The sequence below is a fragment of the Macaca nemestrina genome, chromosome 1 (assembly GCF_043159975.1).
Source record: "Macaca nemestrina isolate mMacNem1 chromosome 1, mMacNem.hap1, whole genome shotgun sequence".
Taxonomy (NCBI): domain Eukaryota; kingdom Metazoa; phylum Chordata; class Mammalia; order Primates; family Cercopithecidae; genus Macaca; species Macaca nemestrina.
In genome coordinates this window covers 37,620,087-37,644,931 of record NC_092125.1, presented here as the reverse complement: position 1 = coordinate 37,644,931, position 24,845 = coordinate 37,620,087, and the positions used below count along the sequence as shown (strand labels likewise).

At 38.2% G+C, this 24,845-nt stretch overlaps 1 protein-coding gene across 7 annotated transcripts in view; it reads right to left on the bottom strand.

Annotated features, from left to right (window-relative positions):
• LOC105484514 (torsin 1A interacting protein 1) overlaps positions 1-24,845 on the bottom strand; it is a 37,150-nt gene that overhangs the window by 5,452 nt on the left and 6,853 nt on the right. For 2 of the 7 annotated variants that reach the window (XM_011746211.3, XM_011746212.3), the window contains exons 4-11: positions 23,610-23,654; positions 14,536-14,577; positions 13,324-13,410; positions 10,316-10,372; positions 6,541-6,582; positions 5,750-5,818; positions 1,183-1,227; positions 765-821 (exon numbers count right to left, since the gene is read on the bottom strand). In XM_011746211.3, coding sequence (XP_011744513.1) covers positions 765-821; positions 1,183-1,227; positions 5,750-5,818; positions 6,541-6,582; positions 10,316-10,372; positions 13,324-13,410; positions 14,536-14,577; positions 23,610-23,654 — 444 coding nt within the window. The remainder of the gene's footprint in view (positions 1-764; positions 822-1,182; positions 1,228-5,749; positions 5,819-6,540; positions 6,583-10,315; positions 10,373-13,323; positions 13,411-14,535; positions 14,578-23,609; positions 23,655-24,845) is intronic. The other 5 variants (XM_011746214.3, XM_011746217.3, XM_011746213.3 and 2 more) reach the window with 3 other exon arrangements.

The window sequence follows — 24,845 nt, the reverse complement described above, 5'->3', positions numbered from 1 at the left end:
GAGCCACCGCTTGAGATGGAGTCTCGCTTTGTCTCCAGGCTGGAGTGCAGTGGTGCGATCTCGGCTCACTGCAACCTCCGCTTCTCGGGTTCAAGCAATTCTCCTGCCTCAGCCTCCTGAGTAGCTGGGACTACAGGCGTGTGCCACTATGCCCAGCTAATTTTTGTACTTTTAGTAGAGACAGGGTTTCACCATGTTGGCCAGGATGGTCTCAATCTCTTGATTTCACGATCCGCCTGCCTCGGCCTCCCAAAGTGCTGGGATTACAGGCATAAGCCACCATGTTCAGCCCATGAATTTATTTTCTTAGTACTGTTTCAGGATAATAAGACTTGGAGAACTAAAGAAACTTGCAACAAGGCTGTAAAGGAGGTAAGTGGTCCAATCTAGTTCAAATGCAAGTGTGCAGACTCCGAAAGCCATTGTAATCCCAAAAGTCATGCTCTGGCTGGCTGTCTTTCAATTCAGCATGGTTTCCTCAGTTAACAGTATTAGTAGCTTTACTTATTATTAGCTATTGCTTTTGGTCTTATGGACGGTAAAGTGAAGGGGCAATACCAGATGTTGTCTCATATATAGTTTGTCCATAAATAATTTCACTGCTAGTAGAATATATACTTTTTCCTCTAAAGTGCTTAAAATATGATTCTTCAAATAGCACCAAGTCATACTGCTGTCAAAAACCATTTTTAAATAATTATGGAATAATTATGGAATACCAATTTTACAGAAATATTTAATTAAAACTGAATACACAAACTTACGTCGGCTGGAGGTTGATGGTGACTGGTTTCCAAGCTCTGATTTCTGAATGTTGTCATCTAATGGTGAGAGTAATAAAATAAGACTATCAACTTATGTTTCATAATTTGAGTATTTATTTCTAGTAGACAAAGAAGATACAAATTCCACCAGGAAAAAAAGAAGACAGAGATCAGCCAGAAGCAGAAGAAAAAGTAGAACATCTGAGTGCTGATTAGACTGAGGGCTCCTTGAGACACAAGACCTATTTCTTTCATAGCTGTTCACAGCATATGGTGGGGTCTAGTAGAAAGCACACAATAATTAGTTTTCAGAGAAAGTTTGGAAGTATTTGACCCATAAGTATCTAATAGGATTGGTGAAACTTCCGGGATAAAAAGGACAAAGAAAATAAGCACACCATAATAAAATGAAACATACCACTTGAAAAACTGCCATATATTGAACTCTTGCCTGGTGAAGATGCTGTAAAGAGGGGAAAAATAAGGACAAAATGTGGATTATAGACTACTGAGCTGTCTGGATAAGGTGTTTTAATATAAAACTCAATCTTAATCTTCACTATTTTCTACCTCAAACCAATTCAATATTTCATCTGGGGATTCTGACCATTTCAAATACTAGTAGTAGTTTAAAATCACGTTTAAAAACTTCTCATCATTTCTGTTAATAGACAAGTAATTAAGTAATTCTGTTTTAGGCTTGTGGTTAAACAATAGAGCTCAAAAATAATTTTCTCACAACTCTGTCAAATCTCTACATCCATCTAAATTTATTTAGAAAATAAATTAAGCGGGGCACAGTGGCTCATGCCTGTAATTCCAACAACTCAAGAGGCTGAGGTGAAAGGACAGCTTGAGCACAGGAGTTTAAGACCAGCCTGGGTAACACTGTGAGACCCCATCTCGGATAAAAAAATAAATAAATAAATAAAAACAAGAAAATAAATTAAAAACAATCCTAACCCTTTCCTTTCCCTTCCATCTTTTTTTAGCATACCAGCAGGTTTTAAAATCTAAGAGAGGAAATGGAGGGACAGGCTTCAGAAAGTATAGAGGCTGAGTTATCTCATTCATATGACCTATATTACCAGTATTGCCATCTATCACTTGACTGGACTTTTATAATTTTTGTATATATAAACGAACTTCCTGGTGGATCTTCTTAGGGTTTTATCAATAACTTTCATTTGAGAAACACTGGAATAACCGGAGGAATAATATTAGCTCTGCTAACATTCAGAAATAGCCTTATTTTTGGTCATATGACAAAAAGCTCCATAATGATGTCATAAGACAAAATGACAGCAAATCTAAGAGGAATATTGTTTTTCAGTTACCAGTTTAGCTTAGGATATTTCATTATTTAGAAGCTTCTAAGTTAGGTTATCAAAGTTACAACTAAAATAACAAAATAAAAAAACCTAACCACACAAAACCCAAATCCATCAGATGTTTATTTTGAATACTTCACTCCACGGTTGCAAAGATCAAATGAGATAATATATACAAAAATGCTGTGAAGTGCAATTCTATGATGTTAATGAAGGACAGCTAAATAATAATTATGTACCATATATAATATTTATATAATTCATATAACACAAACACATACACAACAGGGTATATACTGCCAAGGCAGGACATCGTCCAAAGGGTAACTGATATCCTTTTCATCAACATTACTAGAGATGCTAACAACAATTCTAAAAAACATCTTTTTAAAAGAAAAAACTCAGCTGGGCACAGTGGCTCACGCCTGTAATCCCAACACTTTTTGGGAGGTCAAGGTGGGTGGATCACCTGATGTCAGGAGTTTGAGACCAGCCTGGCCAACATGGTGAAACCCCGTCTCTACTAAAATACAAAAATTAGCCGGCTGTGGTGGTGCACCACCAGCTACTTCGGAGGCTGAGGCACGAGAATCACTTGAACCCAGGAGGCGGAGGCTGCAGTGAGCTGAGATCACGCTACTGCACTCCAGCCTAGGCAACAGCGCAAGACTCTGTCTCAAAAAGAAAAAAACTCAAGCTTTTCTAGTCTAAAGAGTATGGTGATAATCAATCACTCTATAACCATCAAGAGTAGAGGGCACAAATCCTCCATAGTTGCTACTGATTCTACAGAAAACATTGTTAACAATAAATAAGCCCGGATAATTACGAGATTTTAGACTTTAAAAAATTCTGTTTACACATATAAGCTCATTACAATAATTTAGTTATAGGCACTATTGTCTCTAAAGGCAAGAAAATTGAGGTTCACAAAGGTTAAGTGATTTTACCAAGATTACTCAATTAGTAAGTGGAAGAGCTAGGCCTGGAGCCCAAGAGCTTTAACTACAAACTGTCTTCTTTACCTAAATTTCTGAGACAGGTTCCAAAGCATTTATATTAATGCTCTGACCTCTCCATGCACATATATTCTTCTCTATAATCATTGTTTTATCACCTGGCAAACAGGAAAAAGTAAAGACAGTGGTTCCATCTTTCCTAAAAGGTTTGGATGCAGGCAGAAGCCTGAACTGGGACCTGTCTACCCAGGAAACTGGTGCTAACATTGGGTGACAATGTTCCATGGAGTAGAATCTATAGCCCAAGGTTCCTGAACATTCAGGTCTAAAAATGACTTTTTTTCCCTCACCAAAGCAGGCAGAAATATATAAAGAATGAGAGATAAAATGTGGAATGCTAAGAAAACATTTTTAAAAATACTCTTGAAGAGGAATCTATTATATAACATTGTTTGAAAAATCACTGTAGTCTTTCACTTCCATTGAAAATATTTTCTTCTTGCTCATCGTTCTATCTTAAAGTCCTCATGTGGTTGAATGTCTAAAAGATCCTATTACACGCACACGTCTGGGATGTTACTGTTACATAACTCTGAAAGCTCAATGTGGTATCTATATATGGTAGGTGGCTAGCAACCAAGGTATAATTCTGTAAGCCATAATAAATATAGTAATTTAAGACAAAGTAGAAATGCAAACAGATAAAACACTAAAAATTAGCTATTAATTTAGCAACTAAAAATATCTATTTCTGCATTTTAATTAGATGTTCAATATAATTATTTTTTCCTTCTGTATTGCAGTGTCTTATTAGAGGAAAAATTATGCAAACATTTTCTGGTAAGTATGTACTAACTTCACTTATCTGGAAGTCATTTATCTGATATTAATTACTCAGAATATATAGTTAAGAACTAAGAAATGACACAGATGCCTCTGAGCTTTTCACATTATATATACTAAAACTCATGCATTTTTACATCCAAGAGTATCTCTTGGGTCTTCAAATTTAATTTTAATGTTTGATTCTGGTTGCAAACATAATTCTAATAAGCTGAATAATTAATATTTGGTTTCCTAACTACAATATTAGGTCAGGAAGAGCAAATTATAAGAGGAAATGGTTTTCTAATATCAGGCATATACTCACAGCAATAAGAAATGACAATCGACAATAAGACAAGGGCAAAAAGTTATTTCGGTTCTAGGCTGCTGAAGAACTCACTTATATGTGCGCTAAAAAAGTCACTGCTAAGAAAAAATGAATTATGACCACTCCCAGTTTACTGACGGAAAAGCAGGGCCACAGACATCATCTGGTTCAATTACAGAGTTAATTATCCCATGATCAAGAGATACATGATGTGGATTTTTACATTATCTAAATAAGAGAATACCTGATGACCTCCAGACCTATTGTGGCTAGATGAGTACAGTAGGGAGCGAGGTTAAAGGTCACTTAAAGCAGAGAATATGCGTGGACTTTAAAAAAATATGGTCAAGATTTAATGTGGACACATTTCCACAGAAATTATAGAAAGTGGGTTCAGAGTATGATGGTTTTATCACATAAATTTATAGTATTCCTTAAATTCTGTGACATTTAATCCATCCAAAACCTAAACATGAGGCTGGGTGTGGTAGCTCATGCCTGTAATCCCAACACTTTGGGAGGTTGAAGCAGGCAGATCACTAGAGGTCAGCAGCTCAAGACCAGCCTGGCTAACATGGTGAAACCCCATCTCTACTAAAAGTACAGAAATCAGCTGGGCATGGTGGCGCATGCATACAAGTCCTAGCTACTCAGGAGGCTGAGGCACAAAAATGACCTGAATGTGGGAGGCGGAGGCTGCAGTGAGCTGAGATCGTGCCACTGCACTCCAACCTGGGCAACAGAGGGAGACTTCATCTCAAAAAACACAAAAACAAAACCAAACACAAAAACCCAGAAAGGCTGGGCACGGTGGCTCAAGCCTGTAATCCCAGCACTTAGGGAGGCCAAGGCAGGTGGATCATGAGATCAGGAGTTCAAGAGCAGCCTGACCAATATGGTGAAACTCCATCTATACTAAAACTACAAAAATTAGCTGGGCGTGTAAAAATACAAAAATTAACCAGGTGTAGTGGTGCGCACCTGCAGTCCTAGCTATTTGGGAGGCTGAGGCAGGAGAATTGCTTGAACCTGGGAGGCAGAGGTTGCAGTGAACCAAGATTGCACCACTGTACTCCAGCCTGGACAACAGAGAAAGACTCCATCTCAAAAACAAAACAAAACAAAAAACAGAAAAAAAAACCCAAACCCTAAACATGAAAATATAACTTGTGCATTTCAGCCTTTATTATGTAAAATTATGAGTATACAAAGCTGTTCCAAAATCTGCTAAAAGCGAAAAATAAGTATTGTTAAAAGAGTAGAATTTCATTATTGTATACAGACTGTATTGCTGCTAGAACTGAGAGCTTGTTAAGACTCATCAATCTCTGGTTTGCTCCCGCCAGTATTTACATTCTACACCTAGCCCATGTGCTGCCAGTCCAAGCAAATAGAAATTACTAACCTAGTAATCATAGCTGTACTTTATTAGTGAAATCACAAACAACCTAAATGTTTACCTGAAGAACTAAACATTTTTGTCAAGAAAAACATAGCCAATACGCTTCAGATTATTTCACTAACAGAGCTTTATCTACTTACTTTGCATCCTAGTTCTTATTCTTGCAGTCTGGGGGGCCCATTCCTCAAGAGTTCTTTGATATCCTGAGCCTGAAGCAAATACATATATCAAAAGATAATTTCCCATACTTTGAAAGTTTATACCATATTCCAGTGCTATAAAATTAATCTATCAGAAAGACAAAATAAAAGAGGGGAAAAAAACAATAAAAGCAATAGTTTTATAAGTAAAAAATAATTTCAAAGGATCCTATCAGTGAGGATGAACCACTTCCTATAGCAAAGCAGGTAGCAAATAAATATATTATCACTCAGTATAAATTACTTGTGGTAAAATAGCCCTGAACACATTTCCACATCACAGAGTAATTATTACAGGTAGTACCAATCCGTGGTGAATTAAAAAGGTAAAGAGGGGTAAAATGACTTGAAATTTTATTACGACTTTTGTTAGGAGAATAAGGCAAGGTTAGAATTGATTGACTGAGGCTAGGCGCGATGGTTTATGCCTGTAATCCCAGCACTTTGGCAGGCTGAGGTGGGCGGATCACAAGGTCAGGAGATTGAGACCATCCCCGTCTCTACTAAAAATTTAAAAAATTAGCCGGGCATGGTGGCGGGCGCCTGTAGTCCCAGCTACTCAGCAGGCTGAGGCAGGAGAATGGCGTGAACCCGGGAGGCGGAGCTTGCAGTGAGCCAAGATAGCACCACTGCACTCCAGCCTGGGCCACAGAGTAAGACCCTGCGTCAAAAAAAAAAAAAAAAAAAAAAAATTGATTGACTGAAAAAAGAGCAGGCAACCAACTACTTACTCAGCACTGAAGGTTGCTTATCATGAGCTGTGAAGTTGCGACCTGAAACAGAAAACAGGGATGAGGTCATAGAATACTTGAAAATAACAACAAAAAACATGCTGCATAGACATTTTGCTTATTTACTGTGGATACTAAAAACAAACAACAAACAAAAAACATCAGTTCCAAGCATGTAAGTATATAAGTGTGTGTATATATATATATAAAAACCATGCATATACTATATATATACACATATATAAAAAGTGTGTGTATTTCTTTTCCCCTCATTTCTAAACTTCAAAATGTTTAGGAATTGGACAACAACAAGGAGTCAGTTTTAGGATCAGTACCATCAAAACAATGATTACGTACAGTCAATGTGTATCAGCTATTGAGTATAATTTTGTTTAATTCTTGTTTTTTGAGACAGGGTCTGACTCTGTCACCCAGGCTGGAGTGCAGTGGTGCAATCTCAGCTCACTGCAAGCCTCGCTTCCCGGGTTCAAGATATTCTCCTGCCTCAGCTTCCCAAATACTTGGGATGACAGGTGTGCACCACCACGCAAGACTAAATGTTTTGTATTTTTAGTAGAGACAGGGTTTCACCATGTTTGCCAGGGTGGTCTCAAACTCGACCTCAAATGATTTGCCTGCCTCGCCCTCCCAAAGTGCTGGGATTACAGGCATGAGCCACCGTGCCCAGCCAATTTTGCTTAATTCTTGTGTGGCAGATGCTATTGTTGTTCCCATTTTATAAATAAGGGAAAACCAGCCGGATGTGGTGGCTCATACCTGTAATCCCAGCACTTTGGGAGGCCAAGGTGGGCAGATCACAAGGTCAGGAGATCAAGACCATCCTGGCTAACATGGTGAAACCCTGTCTCTACTAAAAATACAAAAAAAAATTAGCCCGGCATGGTGGCGGGTGCCTGTAGTCCCAGCTACTCGGGAGGCTGAGGCAGGCAGGAATGTCGTGAACCCGGGAGGCGGAGCTTGCTGTGAGCCAAGATTGCGCCACTGCACTACAGCCTGGGCGATAGAGCGAGACTCTATGTCGGAAAAAAAAAGGGAAAACCAAAATTGGTAATTTTTCCAAAATTATATATCTAAAAGTAGTGGGGTCGAGATACAAATCCAGGCAGTCCATATCATATACCACACACCATACCATAGAGAAATGGTATATACTATCTATGCAGATTTATGGACATTGCAAAGTAGCTATGAAGTAAAACATGTTACTTCAGGTTTTGAGGAGGTATTTAAGGATAACTGTAAAATGACACAATGGGATGACTAACAAATGGCACCTTTTAACAAGGTGAATTTTCAGATCTGCCCTGAGGAAATGAGTTACTCTTTGATGATAAATACAAGTATCCATTTACATTTATTTATTTTCAACTTTTTCTGAATACAAACATATGCTAGCTGTTTTAAAAAAGTGCCATTCTAGAAATGCGTAATTTAAAAATTCATGAACATCTATCTGTTAAATATGTGCAAAACATTGAATGTAGAAATACTATGGTAAGTAAGACAGATATATATTCTCTCAGCTTTGTTTTCAGTCTATACTAAAAATACACTTTTTAAAAAGTGGATACATACCTTTTAATACTTTCTTTCATCAAATTCTAAGACATACTTTTTAAAAAATGCCCTCTGATCTACAGATGTATCTTTTAATTAATGGTATGGCACAGTTTAACTGGATGGTTTTTCTTTCTCATTGATACATAAAATCAATAGTATCTTAAAGTCAATGAAATACATCTTGATCACCTTTTCATTAGTATATATAACTCATTATATAAAACTCATTTTTCATTTCTAAATAGTATTTTTTTTTTTTTTTGAGATGGAGTCTCACTCTGTCACCCAGGCTGGAGTGCAGTGGTGCGATCCCAGCTCACGGCAGCCGTCGCCTGTTGGGTTCAAGCGATTCTTCTACCTCAGCCTCCCAAGTAGCTAGGATTACAGGCACCTACCATCACACTTGGTTAATTTTTGTATTTTTAGCAGAGACGGGTTTCACCATGTTGGCCAGGCTGGTCTCAAACTCCTGGCCTCAAGTAATCCACCTGCCTCAGCCTCCCAGTGCTGGGATTACAGGTGTGAGCCACCGCCCCCAGCCTAAATAGTATCTCACCACATGGGTATAACATCATTTATACAGGTAGATACATTTAAGAGTTTCCAAAGATCAAAGATTTGGAGTAAAATAGGGCAAATACATAAAATAATTCAAAGAGTAATTTTCCACAACTGATTTTTTTCCAGCAGCTAATTCATTTTATGTCTCATTTTATAGTCATAAATCCAGAACCTACTAAAAATTAAAATGAAAAATATAAAATTGAATTCTATAAACACAATGATTATAAAACATATTTCCAAAGGCTTTTTCATTTTTTCTTTTTTTTGAGACGGAGTCTCACTCTGTCGCCCAGACTGGAATGCAGTGACGCAATCTCGACTCACTGCAAGCTCCGCCTCCTCCCGGGTTCAGGCCATTCTCCTGCCTCAGCCTCCCGAGTAGCTAGGACTACAGGTGTCTGCCACCATGCCCAGCTAATTTTTGTGTTTTCAGTAGAGATGGGGTTTCACCATGTTGGCCAGGATGGTCTCGGTCTCTTGACCTCATGATCTGCCTGCCTCAGCCTCCCAAAGTGCTGGGATTACAGGTGTGAGCCACCATGCCCGGCCTTCCAAAGGCTTTTTCTTAAGAAAAGAAAGTAATGTGGAAGGAATAAAAAAGTTCTTGAAGGTTTTTACATACAAAGATATTTTTGGTTAATAACTCAGATTTTGGGAGACTTGATTTAAAAATGTCCAAAGAAAAAAACAGTAGTACCAAAATAATAAAGGTGGCTGGGTGCAATGGTTCACACCTGCAATCCCAGCATCTTGGGAGGCTGATGTGGGAGGAATGCTTGCGCCCAAAAGTTTGAGACCACCCTGAGCAACACAGTGAGACTCCGTCTCTATAAAAAATTTAAAAATTAGTTGGGCATGGTGGCACATGCCTATAGTCTTAGCTACTCAGGAAGCTGAAGCAGGAGGATCCCTTGAACCCAGGAGTTCGAGGCTGCAGTGAACCATGATCGCACCACTACACTTGCCTGGGCAACAGAGCGAGAACCTATCTCAAAAAAAGAAAAAAGAAAAGAAAATAATAAAGTTAAAAAAAATGTCACCAATGATTCTTAAGCAAATCATTATTAGCATTTTGGTATATTACTTTCCAATCTTTTTTTGTTATATCTTCTCAATATTTGATCACAAAAATATTCAGTTGTAAGACTGAAATGAATATTTACATACCCATCACTGAGCTTGCCATTAACTTTTTATTACATGTGCTTTATCACTTATTCATTCATCCTTCCAAACTTTTACAACAGAGTTGAAATTGTACTAATATAAAATTTTATGTCCTTATTAGAATAAGTGCATATAAATAGGCTCAAACTACTATATTAGTCTGTTAAAATAAAAACAATCAACCCATTTATATTGCTAGCAAAGACATTCAACAAATCACAGGAAGCAGTAGTTCCTTTGCTTGTTTTTTAAGTTCAAATTCAGGTTTGGATATAGAGAATAACAACTCCATAAGTGTCATAAGGTCAAGGGGTAGAGATATATTGGATAAGTTTTTTTTTTTTTAAGTATTCATTATTCCTCTTTTTCAATATTTACATTAAATTTCAAAAGAGGATCTTCAAAAATAGGAACAGCATTTGACCAAGCTCACAGGTAGAACTGTAAACACAGCTTTACTTACTTTGTGATGACTGCCAAAATGATTCTGTATATTGACTAGATGATCTAGTGGCTTTATCTAAAAAATAAAAAACAGTACACTACAAATAATATTCAACTTTTAAACTGCACATTTTATAAGACAACAGTGAGAAATTAATAAAAAGAGCAAAAATATTCAGATAACTCCCAGGTGGTTAAAAACTTGGATGCATAATTTATTTTAAAAAGTTTCTAGGCTGGGTGCAGTGGCTTTCACCTATAATCCCAGCACACTGGGAGGCTGAGGCAAGCGGATCACCTGAGGTTAGGAGTTCGAGACCAGCCTGGCCAACATGGTGAAACCCTGTCTCCACTAAAAATACAAAAATTATCTGGGCGTGGTGGCGCGTGCCTGTAATCCAAGCTACTTAGGAGGCTGAGAGCAGGAGAACTGCTTGAACCCGGGAGGCAGAGGTGCAGTGAGCCAAGATCACACCACTGTACTCCAGCCTGAGCGACAGAGTGAGACTCCATCTCAAAAAAAAAAAAGGTTAAAAAAGTTTCTAAAGTATCACGTCACATCTAAAAAATTAGCTGATAATCACTTAAAAAATTGTTATGATATAGAACATGCCACAAGGTAATGAGATAATAAAACCTTTGAGTTGAGAAACATTTTGTAAGTTTACAACAGTGGATCATCTTGAAATCATCAGTATCCAGTTTTGCTTTAAATTTTTATTGCAAGTGGGCAATATTTTTGTATACTGTTTTTCTTTCTTTCTTCTTCTTCCTCTTTTTTTTTTTTTTTTCAAGACATGGAGTCTCACGTTATTGCCCAGGCTGGTCTTGAACTGAAGGGATCCTCCTGCCTCAGCCTCCTCAGTATCTGGGACTATAGGTACCTATCACTATGCCTTGCTTTCAGTCTACTCTTCTTAAAAACATATAAAAGTAGAATTTTTATATGTTTTTAAGTAGAAAAGTTTCCATATAAAAGTAGAATTTATAACTAAATTAGTTTAAAAGTGATCAGGTTGCTGTTTTGGAAACAGCCACATTGACACAAAAAGGTGAAGTGGCCTTTTTTTTGTTTTTGTTTTTGAGATGGAGTCTCGCTCTGTCGCCCAGGCTGAAGTGCGATGGCATGATCACAGGACCTGGGGTTTATGTACTTCCAAATAGTTATGCTGGTAGCAATGGCAGCAAACTATTGGCTATATAAATGGTTTAATTAATCTCTGATTTTTAGAGCTTCATGTAACACGTATGAACACTAGTAACAGCACTTAGTGTCTACTATGTGCCAGGTAATGTTTTGCATATATGAATTAATTTAACACTCACAACAATCCAGATGACGAGACTGAGGAACACAGAAGTTAAATAACTCTCTAAGGGCAAACAGCTAAAAAGTGAAGGAATGGAACCCAGGAATTCTGGCTAGACACTACCAGCGTGTTACAAATCTCCATTTCTATATCAAGAATACATAGCAAAAATGAGGAAGGGTGGGAAATACACAGAATGCCAAATGCCCATCAACTGGCTTATAATGCCAGGCATGGTGGCCCACACCTATAATCTCAGCACTTTGGGAGGATGAGGCAGGAGAATTGCTTAAGCCTGGGAGGTCGAGGCTGCAGTGAGCCATGGTCGCATCACTGTACTCAAACCTGGGTGATACAGCGAGATCCTGTCTCAAAAAAATAAAAAACAAAAACAAAACCAGGTTATGTACTTATTTTTATTTTATTTTGTTTTGTTTTGTTTTGTTTTTTTGAGACGGAGTCTCGCTCTGTTGCCCAGGCTGGAGTGCAGTGGCGCGATCTGCACTGGGGCTCACTGCAAGCTCCGCCTCCTGGGCTCATGCCATTCTCTTGCCTCAGCCTCCCGAGTAGCTGGGACTACCGGTGCCCGCCACCAGGTCTGGCTAATTTTTTTGTATTTTTAGTAGAGACGGGGTTTCATCGTGTTTACCAGGATGATCTCTATCTCCTGACCTTGTGATCCGCCTGCCTCAGCCTCCCAAAGTGCTGGGATTACAGATGTGAGCCACTGTGCCCAGCCTTATGTACTTATTTTTGAAGTGAAATGATGAAGTAAAGGATAGGAATTACAGGTCAGGCATGGTGGCTCACGCCTGTAATCCCAGCACTTTGGGAGGCAGAGGCAGGTGGATCACCTGAGGTCAGGAGTTTAAGACCAGCCTGGCCAACAAGGTGAAATCTCATCTCTACTAAAAATACAAAAATTAGCCAGGTGTGGTGGTGCACACCTGTAATCCCAGCTACTCGGGGGGCTGAGGCAGGAGAATCACTTGAACTCGGGACGCAGAGGCTGCAGTGAGCCAATATCGCGCCACTGCACTCCAGCCTGGGTGACAGAGCGAGATTCCGCCTCAAAAAAAAAAAAAAAGAATTGGAATTACAGAAATTTTAAGGAGGTGGTGAGGGGAAAGTGCAGGACTAAAGTATAAAATTACTCATTATTTACAGAGTTTACAAATTTGTTTAGCATTATCTTTTTTGGGGGGGGGATCTTGTTCAACATTATCTTAAGCCTCAAACTGGTATTTTTCTCTCTTTAGTCTTTAGTCAACTCTTTCACTGAATGAACTTAAATTCACATAAACAATCAGAACTTGTTAATTAATAACTTGGTTTGAATTTGAAAATCCAGAGATAAAGGTAGTTATCTAATTAAATGAAAACTTCCTAAAAGTAACACTCCAGATAGTGTTGTCAGTTCCAATGGCAATGTGATTAGTTTCTCTATAAAATTCAAAAACAACAAATTCCTTTGAACACAAAAATATCTTATTTTCCACAAATATCAAAAAAAGCTAAAAGTGATTTGTTTAGATGTCATGACATATTATTAATCAGATCTATACATGAAATAATTAATTTTAATAAATAGTAAAAGAAAAATTCACTTTTTATAAAGTAGTAATAAAAATATGAAAGTTTTTTTTTAAAAAGCAAATTCATGGAATACCAAAGATAGTTCTATGAGAAGAGTCATATGTATATAAAGCAACGTTACCTCCAGATTCATCAGAATCCCTGGATCTGGCCTTAACAGTAGTGACACTGCTCTGAGAGCTGTCTTGATCATCTTCTTCAGTTTCTCCTAAACAGAAGTAAACAATATACTAGTATACTCTTATTTTAATGCTCAAAAGATCTGAATTTTAAAAAAACAAGCAAGTAATTTAACATTAAGAGAAGGCTTTTAGGTTATCAGATACAGATCTGCTGTTTGTTTATCATGCTTATTATTTTGAATCCCAAAGTTCCAAATGAACTAAAATTTAGCTCAATTTGTGTTCTCTGGGGCACATAATACTTTCCTAAACAAATATTCACAGTAATATCTAAAAAACTATATTCTAAGCCTTTAATGTGGAGTCAAAAATGAACAGATGAGCATTAAACAGTGGAAAAAGTTTATGGGGAGGAAAACTACATATAATTAGTGTGTAGTTAAATTCAGATGTGTGTTTGTGTGTGTGTGTGTTGGTGGTGGAGGGGTAGTGTACACACACCTGCACACAAACATTCTATTATGCAGGTGACCACCCTCAGATTATGCTGGGCTTCAACAAAAACTAAATTTTACTCCTGTACTTTTCAAACATAAACTGATTATGAGAATTTGGAAAACTGATTATTTTAATACCGTAATAGCAAATATTACCTTTGCTTAAAATGAACCCAAATAGACAAAAGATGCTTAAAATGTAAGGCTGTCATCACTCATTCTATCTTTCCTATTATTTCTGCCCAGTTAACAGTTTAGATAATCATGAATTTTTTTTCATGAAGAAAAATACATTATTTTCTGTTCTCACTTTTTAAAGAGATGGGGTCTCAATACATTGCCCAGGCTGGAGTGCAGTGGCTATTCACAGGTACAATCCCACTACTGATCAGCACGGGAGTTTTGACCTGGTCCGTTTCTGAACTGAATGGATTCACCCCTCTTTAGGCAACACGGTGGTCCCCCGCTCCCGGGAGGCCACCATATTGATGCCAAACTTAGTGCAGACACCCGGTCGGCATAGCACACTACAGATAGCCCAGAACTCCTGGACTCAAGTGATCCTCCTGCCTCAGCATCCTGAGTAGCTGGGACTATAGGCATGTGCCACAGTCCCCGGCTGTGTTCTCATTTCTTAAGTATCTATCAGAATGGCTTCTAATGTAAAGAAAAAGACTTCAAATATATATTGTATGATATTTAAAAATAAAATACCTTCTTCAGAGAAATTGACCTTCTGTTGGACACTGGTGGCTTCTAGAAGAGAAAAGCATACATCAAATATTAAACATATAACATCAAAAGTTAAAGCTTAGAAATAAACAAAAGCTTAGGAAAAAAAAGTTAAAGCTTACGAATAAAAAAAGCATCTCATTTAGGAAAATGAACGTAAGGACACATTAAATACATTCTTTTCCTGTTAAATCACTAAGAATTGGCCGGGGGTAGTGGCTCATGCCTATAATCCCAGCACTTTGGGAGGCCGAGGTGGGTGGATCACTTGAGGTCAGGAGTCTGAGACCAGCCTGGTCAACATGGTAAAACCCTGTCTCTACTAAAAATACAAAAATCAGCCAGGCGTGGTGGTGCATGCCAGCTACTCGGAAGGCTGAGGCAGGAGAACAGTTTGAACCTGGGAAACAGAGGTTGCAGTGAGCCGAGATTGCGCCACTGTACACCAGCCTGGGCGACACAGCAAGACTCTGTCTCAAAACAAACAAAAAAAGGAAATGAAGTGCTTAATTTTCCTTCAGTCACAGGTCTATTTTTACTCTAAAATGTAACCTTTGTATGCAAAAAAACATTAAATTCTACATTGAGAAATATTCTAGTGTGTATAGGTTTACTATATTCTCATTCTCTTATTTGCCAAATCCCCTGTACTCCCTTTAAAAACCAACTACACTAACTGGACTGATGAACCAGTTCTTTAGGGCACTGGTATATCCAAAGAGGAGGAAAGGTAAAGAAAATTCTCCTTCCGGGGGGTCCATGTACATCACTGTTTTCCAGAGCAACAGAGAATCTGAACAAAAATAAATAAGCAAAACACATCAAATAAACTTGGGACATAGTATTTTTACATGGACTATTGTGAAATTTAAAAAAAAAAAAAGTGAGAAGTACCCAAAAGCAGGTATTGCACAATTGGGTTAAAATATCACTGAAGGATCATATGTAGAGAAGTAGCGTGATTTACACTTCTTCAACAAAACTCAGAATATTTCAGTTTTTAGCTCTACTAATTTTAACCTCAATTTTCTTATTAAAAGGGACAATAGCATTATAGAAAGCAACTGCCAACACATTGTATGGTGAATTTGAAAATATTTCTTTTAAATCCATTTAATTAGATTAGTATAATACTAGTCAAGCTTTGAGTTCCACTGAAAATACTTCCTCTTGTCAGTGGCAAGTGCAAATTAGTATCTGAAATATATTTGCCAGCATTTTTTAATTAAAAAAAAAAAAAAAAAAACTAACCCAGAGAAAACTGCTGATAACACCATGTTACTCTTAAAGAGCTAGACTCTGGTGTATTAGGTACTATTTTGCTCTAGGTTCCTTAGGAACACTGTCCTTTCTTTTTCTCTTTTTTGAGGGAGAAAAAGGAAAAGTCAAAAAAAAATTTTTAATTTAAAATAAGAGATGGGGTTTCACATGATGACCAGGCTGGTCTCAAACTCCTGGCCTCAAGAAATCCTCCCATCTCCTAGCCTATAATCCCAGCACTTTGGTCTCTTAAAGTGCTGGGATTACAGCCATGAGCTACACAGCTGGCCAAAAATTTTTAACTAATATTTCCATTCTACAAAAAGGTATTGTTCTCTTTTTGAAGTTTTATTCTCTAAGTGCTTAATTATTATAGTACTTCGTATTTTTGTACAGCAGTTTTACTTTGTTCATTTATGTAACTATTCACATAGCATGCAAATACAAGATGCTTTCTTAATCAATAATCATATTTTTCTTATTATCTTAAAATGCTAAGTCCTTAATATTTGCATGATGCTATTTGGTTTTCAAAAAACCCTTCACGAATGTTATCTGATTCCCATCTTATCATAAGGGAAGATTTTCATAAGTAAGGTTCATAGATACCAAGTGACTTGTCTAAGGGTATAGGACTAATGTAATAATAAAAAAAGCTAGAAGACCACAGGCTCTTTTGACTTCCAGTCTATTACAATTCTGCCACCTCATCAGTCTTGTTCATAATAGCACATAATAAGCACTCAATAATTTTTTGTTTGTTTTGAGACATGGTCTGGTTCTGTTGTCCAGGCTGAAGTGCAGTGGTGTGATCTTGGCTCACTGCAACCCCTACCTCCTAGGCTCAAGCCATCCTCCCATATCAGCCTCCCGAGTAGCTGTGACTACAGGCACATGTCACCATATCCTGCTAATATTTGTCCTTTTTGTAGAGACAGGGTTTTGTATGCCATGTTGCCCAGCTGGTCTCGAACTCTTGAGCTCAATAATCTGCCTGCCTCGGCCTCCCAAAATGCTGGCATTACAGGCACGAGCCACTGCGCTTGGTCAATTTTTTGAATAAATGAATAAAGAAAAGGCTGATAGCTGAACTTTTCCTAATATGAGAGGTTCCAACAAACTTCTAAGTGTAATTCATATAATACAGTAGGCTTTACTAAAGTCCCATTTATATTTCAGTGTTATGTTTTACATAGTTACTTTAAAAATTAGAAGGTAGACAAAACCTCTTTAACTACGGCTGAATGGATTTTAGAATCTATAATAATGGAAAGGATATGTTGGAGATTTACATCCATTTGTTGAGCTATCAGAACAGTATAGTACATAGTACAGTAGTATGACTAGTACAGTAATCCCTCCTTTTTTCATTTGATAGGCATGTTTTATCTGTGTACATTTGAAGATATGTTTTATTTCTGTCCACATTTGAAGCTCCAGGTCAATTTGTCTAGAGCCAATTCACTTAATATTTAATCCTCCATATACCAAGTTGCCTAAAATTCAGTCTGCTTTTTTCTATTTATCCATGTGTTATCTAATTAGCATGGATGGTTTAATAATTATTTTTTAGCCAGCTTACATAAGGGAGCTCCCCATTTGAAGTATCTAATAAATCATGGATTCTATCCATTTTTCAATACTTTTCAGACTTCTGGATTTAATCTAGTGACTAAAGATCGTGTTTTAGAATTCTATGTTCCTGACAATAAATATTTATCAATAGTATTCAAAACAGGAATAACTAGTTATGCAATGCTATCTTGATCCCATCACTAAAACCAAAAAAAGTACTATTTGGTGTTTTATAATCCAATAATATCTATGAATTAGATATCTTAAATAATAATAATCCCTGTAGATTTGAAGAATAATCATTACTGAATCAGGTTATCCATTGTTTTGGCTACAGATACATTTTAAAACATAGTTTTCATTCTGGTAAACAAAGCTCAAGAAACCCAAGCCTGCTATGATTTAAAATGTCATTCTAAAAATTATTTAATGTCTCAGATAAAGAATCATGGCTAGTGTGAGACTACTGTCTGTAATATAAAGGACTTTCTCATATTGCATGCTCTCTAAAGGTAAAATAATGTCTATTATTAAGCAAACTGTAGTATTTGCAAGTCTCCGTCCTCATCCTGCCTGCTACTCATCCCTCAAAATTCAATCCAAATGTCATTTCCAACTCATAAAGCTGCCTCAACCTCTTCCACTGAGTACGGTGCTTCTCGTCTAGGCTCCCACAGACATGTATCACTATTTAGCACTTTAAAAAAAAATGATTTGTAAACTTGTTTTTCTTTTCCATTACCTCACATACATCTAAGAGGTAGAGGAAAAAAAAAAAAAAAAACCGAATGGCTATTTATGAGCCTAGTATTTAGGTCAGTCACTGACATAAAGAAGGTGTTTAAAAATGTTTGGCCAGGCATGGTGGCTCATGCCTTGTAATCCCAGCACTTTGAGGTGGAGGCTGCAGTGAGCGGAGATCACGCTACTGCAACCCAGCCTGGGTGACAGAGTGAGACCCTGTCTCAAAAAAAAATTTTAAAATAACAATGTTTGTTCCATGAATAAAATATATTTTATGATTACAGAATAAAGTCTGTGTAGTCTAGACTTTTGCTAATATTTTTCATACTATGATTAATGTTACTTAGCAACTTAAGAAAAAGTCTAAAATTAGTGCTCAATAATTAGATTACCTGCAAAGTTTTAAACATTCTACCTGTTTTCCCCTTTTTACCCAAGCTGCAAATAATGGAAATAAATATTTAAGTGTGATCTGATGATGAATCAGTAGCTATGGCTACATAAGCTTTAATTTCATTTCCCTCTTTTGTTATTCAGCTACCTTTATTTTAAACTTGGCTGCTACATGTAGAAAGTTAAAGCATTAGATTTTTTTGTTTTTGTTTTTGTTTTTTGAGACAGAGTCTCACTCTGTCACCCAGGCTGGAGTGCAGTGGTGCGGTGTCGGCTCACTGCAACCTCCGCCTCCAGGGTTCAAGTGATTTTCCTACCTCAGTCTCCTGAGTAGCTGGGACTATAGGCGTGTGCCACCACGCCCGGCTGATTTTTGTAGTTTTAGTAGAGACGGGGTTTCGCCATGTTGGCCGGGCTGGTCTTGAACTCCTGACCTCAGGTGATCCACCTGCCTCAGCCTCCCAAAGTGCTGGGATTACAGGCATGAGCCACTGCACCCAGCCTCTTTTTTCTTTTGAGACAAGGTCTCTTTTTGTTGCCTAGGCTGGAGTGCAGTGGCACAATCTCAGCTCACTGCAACCTCTGCGTCCTGGCTTCAAGTGATCCTCCAGACTCAGCCTCCCAAGTAACTGGGACTATAGGCACATGCCACCACACCCAGCTAACAGTTGCATTTTTTTCTGTAGAGATGAGGTTTCGCCATGTTGCCCAGGCTAAATTTCTGGGTTCAAGTGATCCACCTGCCTGGGCCTCCCAAAGAGCTGGCATAACAAGCATGAGCCACCATGCCTGGCCTTAAAAAAATACTTTTTTAAAAAAGGTATTACTCTTCCCAATGTTCATATAGAAGCTTTGAGAATTAAAATCATATTTTGAGCAAAAAATCCTTAATATTAAAACATTATTGAGAAACTCATAAAGGCTGTGGCTGTAACAAATATATAGACAAATGGTAATAACTAAACCATGCTGTTTAAGAAGGTGTTATATTTTCCAATAACCTCAACCAATTAGGAAAAGCTACTTTCAGAAGTCCCAGGTCTTTATGTTTGTTTTAAGATAGACCACTTAATAGTCATCCCCTCTAGTGAAAACCAAGCACTAATTGTGCCACTTTCTATTTACTTTCTATTACTTGGCCACAGTTTTTAAGGAATTCAAACCTTAGGTATAACCCAGCTTTTTACAACTTACAAAATTCCCTAGTTATTTTGAAAGCCCAGGTGCCAAAGCATCTACATTTCTCCTGTAGATTTCGCTATTCCTAGAGATTTGTGGGAGGTACTTGGTGTGAGGAGCAAAGGCCACTCAAGAAAATATAAACTTGGCTTACTTTGTGTTTTGTCTGGGGACAGACGTGAAAATATAAATAAGACCACTGTGCTTTCTCAAAGGAATACTGGATAGAACACAGGAGTCATTGTTTCCTTTCTTCATTTTTTTTTTTTGAGATGGAGTCTCGCTCTTGTCGCCCAGGGCGTGTGATGGCACTATCTTGGCTCACTACAACCTTCAACTCCCGGGTTCAAGCGATTCTCCTGCCTTAGCCTCCCGAGTAGCTGGGATTATAGGTGCCCACCACCACGACTGGCTAATTTTTGTAATTTTAGTAGAGATGGGGTTTCACCATGTTGGTCAGGCTCATGTCGAACTCCTGACCTCAGATTCTGTCCACCTCAGCCTCCCAAAGTGCTGGGATTACAGATGTGAGCCACCACGCCTGACTTGTTTCCTTTCTTCTTGTGCTCTAGGTACAACCTAGTATGGAGTGTTGTAATAAATATATGTTCAGGCAAGTATGTAACTTCTGAATTTACTCTGACAACAAACGACTATTTGGGTGATTTGTCGTCTTTATTCTTGCCATCACTATAAATCAGGGGTCAGCAAACTTTTTTTTATAAAGGACTAAATAGTAGATATTTTAAGCTTTGTGAGTCACATAAGGTCTCTGTTACATGCTTTGTTTTTTTTCAGGAGTGTAAAAATTCCTTCTTAGTTCATCGGCTGAATAAAAAGATTGTAGGCCAATTTCACCCAGAAGCTGTAGCTTGCTGACCCCAGGTACAGATAGTTTTAAGACTATCTGATGGGCATGGTGGCTCACGCCTGTAATCCGAGTACTTTGGGAGGCCAAGGAAGGTGTATCATTTGAGGTCAGGCGTTCAGGACCAACCTGGCAAGCATGGTGAAACACTGTCTCTGCTAAAAATACAAAAATTAGCCAGGCATGGTGTCATGTGTCTGTAATCCCAGCTACATGGGAGGCTGAAGTCAGAGCATTGCTTAAGCCTAGGAGGTGGAGGTTGCAGTGAGCTGAGATTGTACCACTACAGTCCAGCCTGGGTGACAGAGCGAGACTGTCTCAAAAAAAAAAAAAAAAAAAAGACTATTCGATGCCAATCATGCTTTTGAGAATACAGTCAAGAGTGGGGCAGCAGGAGGAGAGAGCAAAGAATAGTCTGGTGTTATCACTAGTATTCAAACTCCACGAATCGCCATTTCATATACTCCAAGGTGTACTAACGTTACTATAAAGGAATTGAAGAATGTCATTCTTTGTTTTATTTATTTATTTATTTATTTATTTATTTATTTATTTATTTTGAGACTGAATCTCGCTCTATCGCCCAGGCTGGAGTGCAATGGCACAATTTCGGCTCACTGCAACCTCCACCTCCCCGGTTCAGGCAGTTCTCCCTGCCTCAGCCTCCCAAGCAGTTGGGATTACAGATGCCCGCCACCATGCCTGATTAATTTTTTGTATTTTTAGCAGAGACAGGGTTTCACTCTGTTGGCCAGGATGGTCTCAAACTCCTGACCTCAGGTGACCCACTTGCCTCAGCCTCCCAAAGTGCTGGGATTATAGGCACGGGCCACCGTGCCCAGCCTCATTCTTTGTATTAAACCCACAGAAAATGACTTTAAAATGAAAATCTCTTTTTTAAATTTACAATCACAGAAAAAAATGAATTTAAATAATATGACAATTTCAGACAATAAAAAACAAAGTTTTTATTACAAGGTGCTCATAAAAATGATTTTTAAGTCCAGCAAAGAGTGTTAGGTTATTTCAGCTCCAAGTTATCTTTTTTAAAAAGTTTTTTTTTTTTTTTGAGACAGAGTTTTATTACTCTTTTTGCCCAGGCTGGAGTGCAGTGGCGCAATCTTGGCTCACTGCAACCTCTACCTCCTGCGTGTAAGTGATTCTCCTGCCTTAGCCTCCCAAGTAGCTGGGGTTACAGGTGCGCAGCACCACCACGCCTGGCTAATTTTGTATTTTTAGTAAAGACAGGGTTTTGCTATGCTGGCCAGGCTGGTCTTGAACCCCTGACCTCAGGTGATCCACCCGCCTTGGCCTCCCAAAGTGCTGGGATTACAGGTGTGAGCTACCACACTTAGCCTAAAAAGTTTTTTTAAGTATCTAAAGAAGTGGCCTGAACTTAAGCGAAAGATGAATTAGAAGAATGTGCAATGATTTATAAAGAAAAATGAAGCGTTTCCCTTTTGGCTCATCTTCAAATTTAGAAAAAAAATGTAAAAAAAACTAAGTCCAATGACATTCAGTGTAGATTCATTTAAAACCAGAAATTGTAGTATGTCATGTCCTACAGCCAGAGAGACACTGAAATGAATTAAAACCAGTTCAACAAACATATTATAGCAAAGGGCACTGAACTTACTATGAACAAAGTATCAAATTCACTTTCTAAGTCAAGAAAGTTCTGCCGTGCAGTCGCTCATGCCTGTAATCTCAAAACTTTGGGAGGCCAAGGCAGGTGGATCGCTTGAGGTCAGGAGTTCGAGATCAGCCTGACCAACATGGTGAAAGCCCATCTCTACTAAATATACAAAAATTAGCTGGGTGTCATGGTGGTCATCTGTAATCCCAGACGCTTGAGAGGCTGAGGCAGGAGAATCACTTGAACCCAGGAAGTGGAGCTTGCAGTGGGCCAAGATCACGTCATTGCACACCAGCCTGGGTGATAGAGCAAGACCCTGTCTCGAAAAAATAAAAATAAATAAATAAAAATAAAAAATAAAAATAAAAATCAAGGGAAAGACTGGGTGTGGTGGCTCACGCCTATAATCCCAGCACTTTGGGAAGCCAAGTGGGGTAGATCACAAGGTCAGGGAGTTTGAAACCAGCCTCGCCAACATGGTGAAACCCTGGAGTTTGAAACCAGCCTGGCCAACATGGTGAAACCCTGGAGTTTGAAACCAGCCTGGCCAACATGGTGAAACCCTGTCTCTACTAAAAATACAAAACAAGTAGCCAGGCGTGGTGGTGGGCACCTGTAATCCCAGCTACTTGGGAGGCTGAGGCAGGAGAATTGCTTGAACCTGGGAGGTGGAAGTTGCAGTGAGCCAAGATCGCACCATTGCACTACAGCTTGGGTGACAGAGCAAGACTCTGTCTCAGAAAAACAAAAACGAAAACAAAATAAATCAAGAGAAAAAACTTAATTGGTAAGTTGATACCTTTTTCCGAATAGTGTGAATTTAATGAAGACTAGCAAGGACTAAATTGATTTATTAAATGTTTTTATATGAATTTAAGCAATAATATAGGCAGAACTACAGACAACAAAAACCAAGGCTATTTATGGGAGGTCCTAGTCATAGGGACTATGTCCCCACAAGCTGACGTAATAAATTAGTATTCTCAAGCCAATGACTAGATAAGTATACTCTTGTATTCTATTAATCTAGACCCTTAAAGAGGCCCTGTAAGAATTAGAGATAGGGTTGGGTGCAGTGGTGCATGCCAATAATCCCAGCACTTTGGGAGGCTAAAGTGGGTGGATTGCTAGAGCCCAGGAATTCAAGACTAGCCTGGGCAACATGGTGAAACCCTGTCTCTATAAAAAATACAGGAATTAGCCAGGCATGGTGGCGCATGACTGTAGTCCCAGCTACTCCGAAGGCTGAGGTGGGAGGCTCAGTTAAGCCTCCGGAGTAGCTGGGACTACAGTGGGAGGAGGAGGTTGCAGTGAGCCAAGATCATGCCACTGCACTCCAACCTGGGTGAGAGTGAGACCCTGCCTGGAAAAAAAAAAAAAAAAGAATAGAGATAAACGAACCTAATTCACTCATTTTAGTATTTTCATTTGTTTTGTAGGTCAAATCTGCAAGAGACATAGCAAGAGAATGGTTAGGGCTGAAAAGGAAATGCATCATATGGTTCTTTACCACAGGTTCATCAACAAAGCCTTAGTAGATCTTTATCACTGGAATACTTAATAGGATAGTCAACGATCTATTGAAATAAATCAACATAATTCTTTGTTAAAGAAAATGGGAAGCTATAGAAACCTAATGTAAAGATAAATACATTTCCCTTTCAGTTCCCATGATAAAGCATCTTTAAGAGCCAAAAAAACAATGAAAATGAAGTAAAAGTAGACTGGAGTAACTTTACTAGTTTTCTTCAGAGTCATGAAATCAATTTCAGGGCAATACTTTTAATCATTTTAGTCAAAAAGATAACTGAGGGAGGGATATTTTGTCGTCCTGTGCCACGGAGCTCCATCTTGAATTTTCTGTTAGCAGTATACTGGAAGAATAAAGTCCCTGACCATAGTTTAAAATCATCATAGTTAACAGAAAGAATCACAGGAATATATAAAAAACAATCTCTTCAAAAAAGGAAGCTCTTTATATATGAATATAGAAATATCTCTGGTATATATGTTAAGTAAAAATAAACAACAAGAAAGTGCAGAAAAGAAAGCCAGGTGCCGTGGCTCATGCCTGTAACCCCAGCGCTTTGGGAGGCTGAGGTGGGTGGATCACTTACCCAGGCGTTTGAGATCAGCCTGGGTAACATGGCAAAATCCCATCTCTACAAAAGATACAAAAATTAGCCAGGCGTGGTGGTGCATGCATAGTCCCACTACTTGGCGGGCTGAGGCAGGAGGACTGCTTGAGCCGGAGAGGTTGAGGTTGTAGTCAGCACTGGTTGTGCCACTGCACTCCAGCCTGTATGACGGAGTTAGACCTTGTCTCAAAATAATAATAAAAAAAAAAGACAGAAATGAGAGTTTATAAAGCCAAAATTTATGTTACAAAAAGGACAAGATAATTTTATCCATGAATTTCTGTGAATCTCCAAAAAATATAAACTGACAACATTGGTTGCTTTTGATGAAGAGACTGGCTGGCTGAAGAACAGAGGGGCAGGGAGCCTTTTTCATGTATATTGATAGTAACTTTTGAGTTCTGAATCATATGAATACGTGTACAACCATATTTAAAAACAGAATTGTATTTATAGAAAAGGTAAGCCAACAGACAATAGAATTGTATTTACAGAAAAG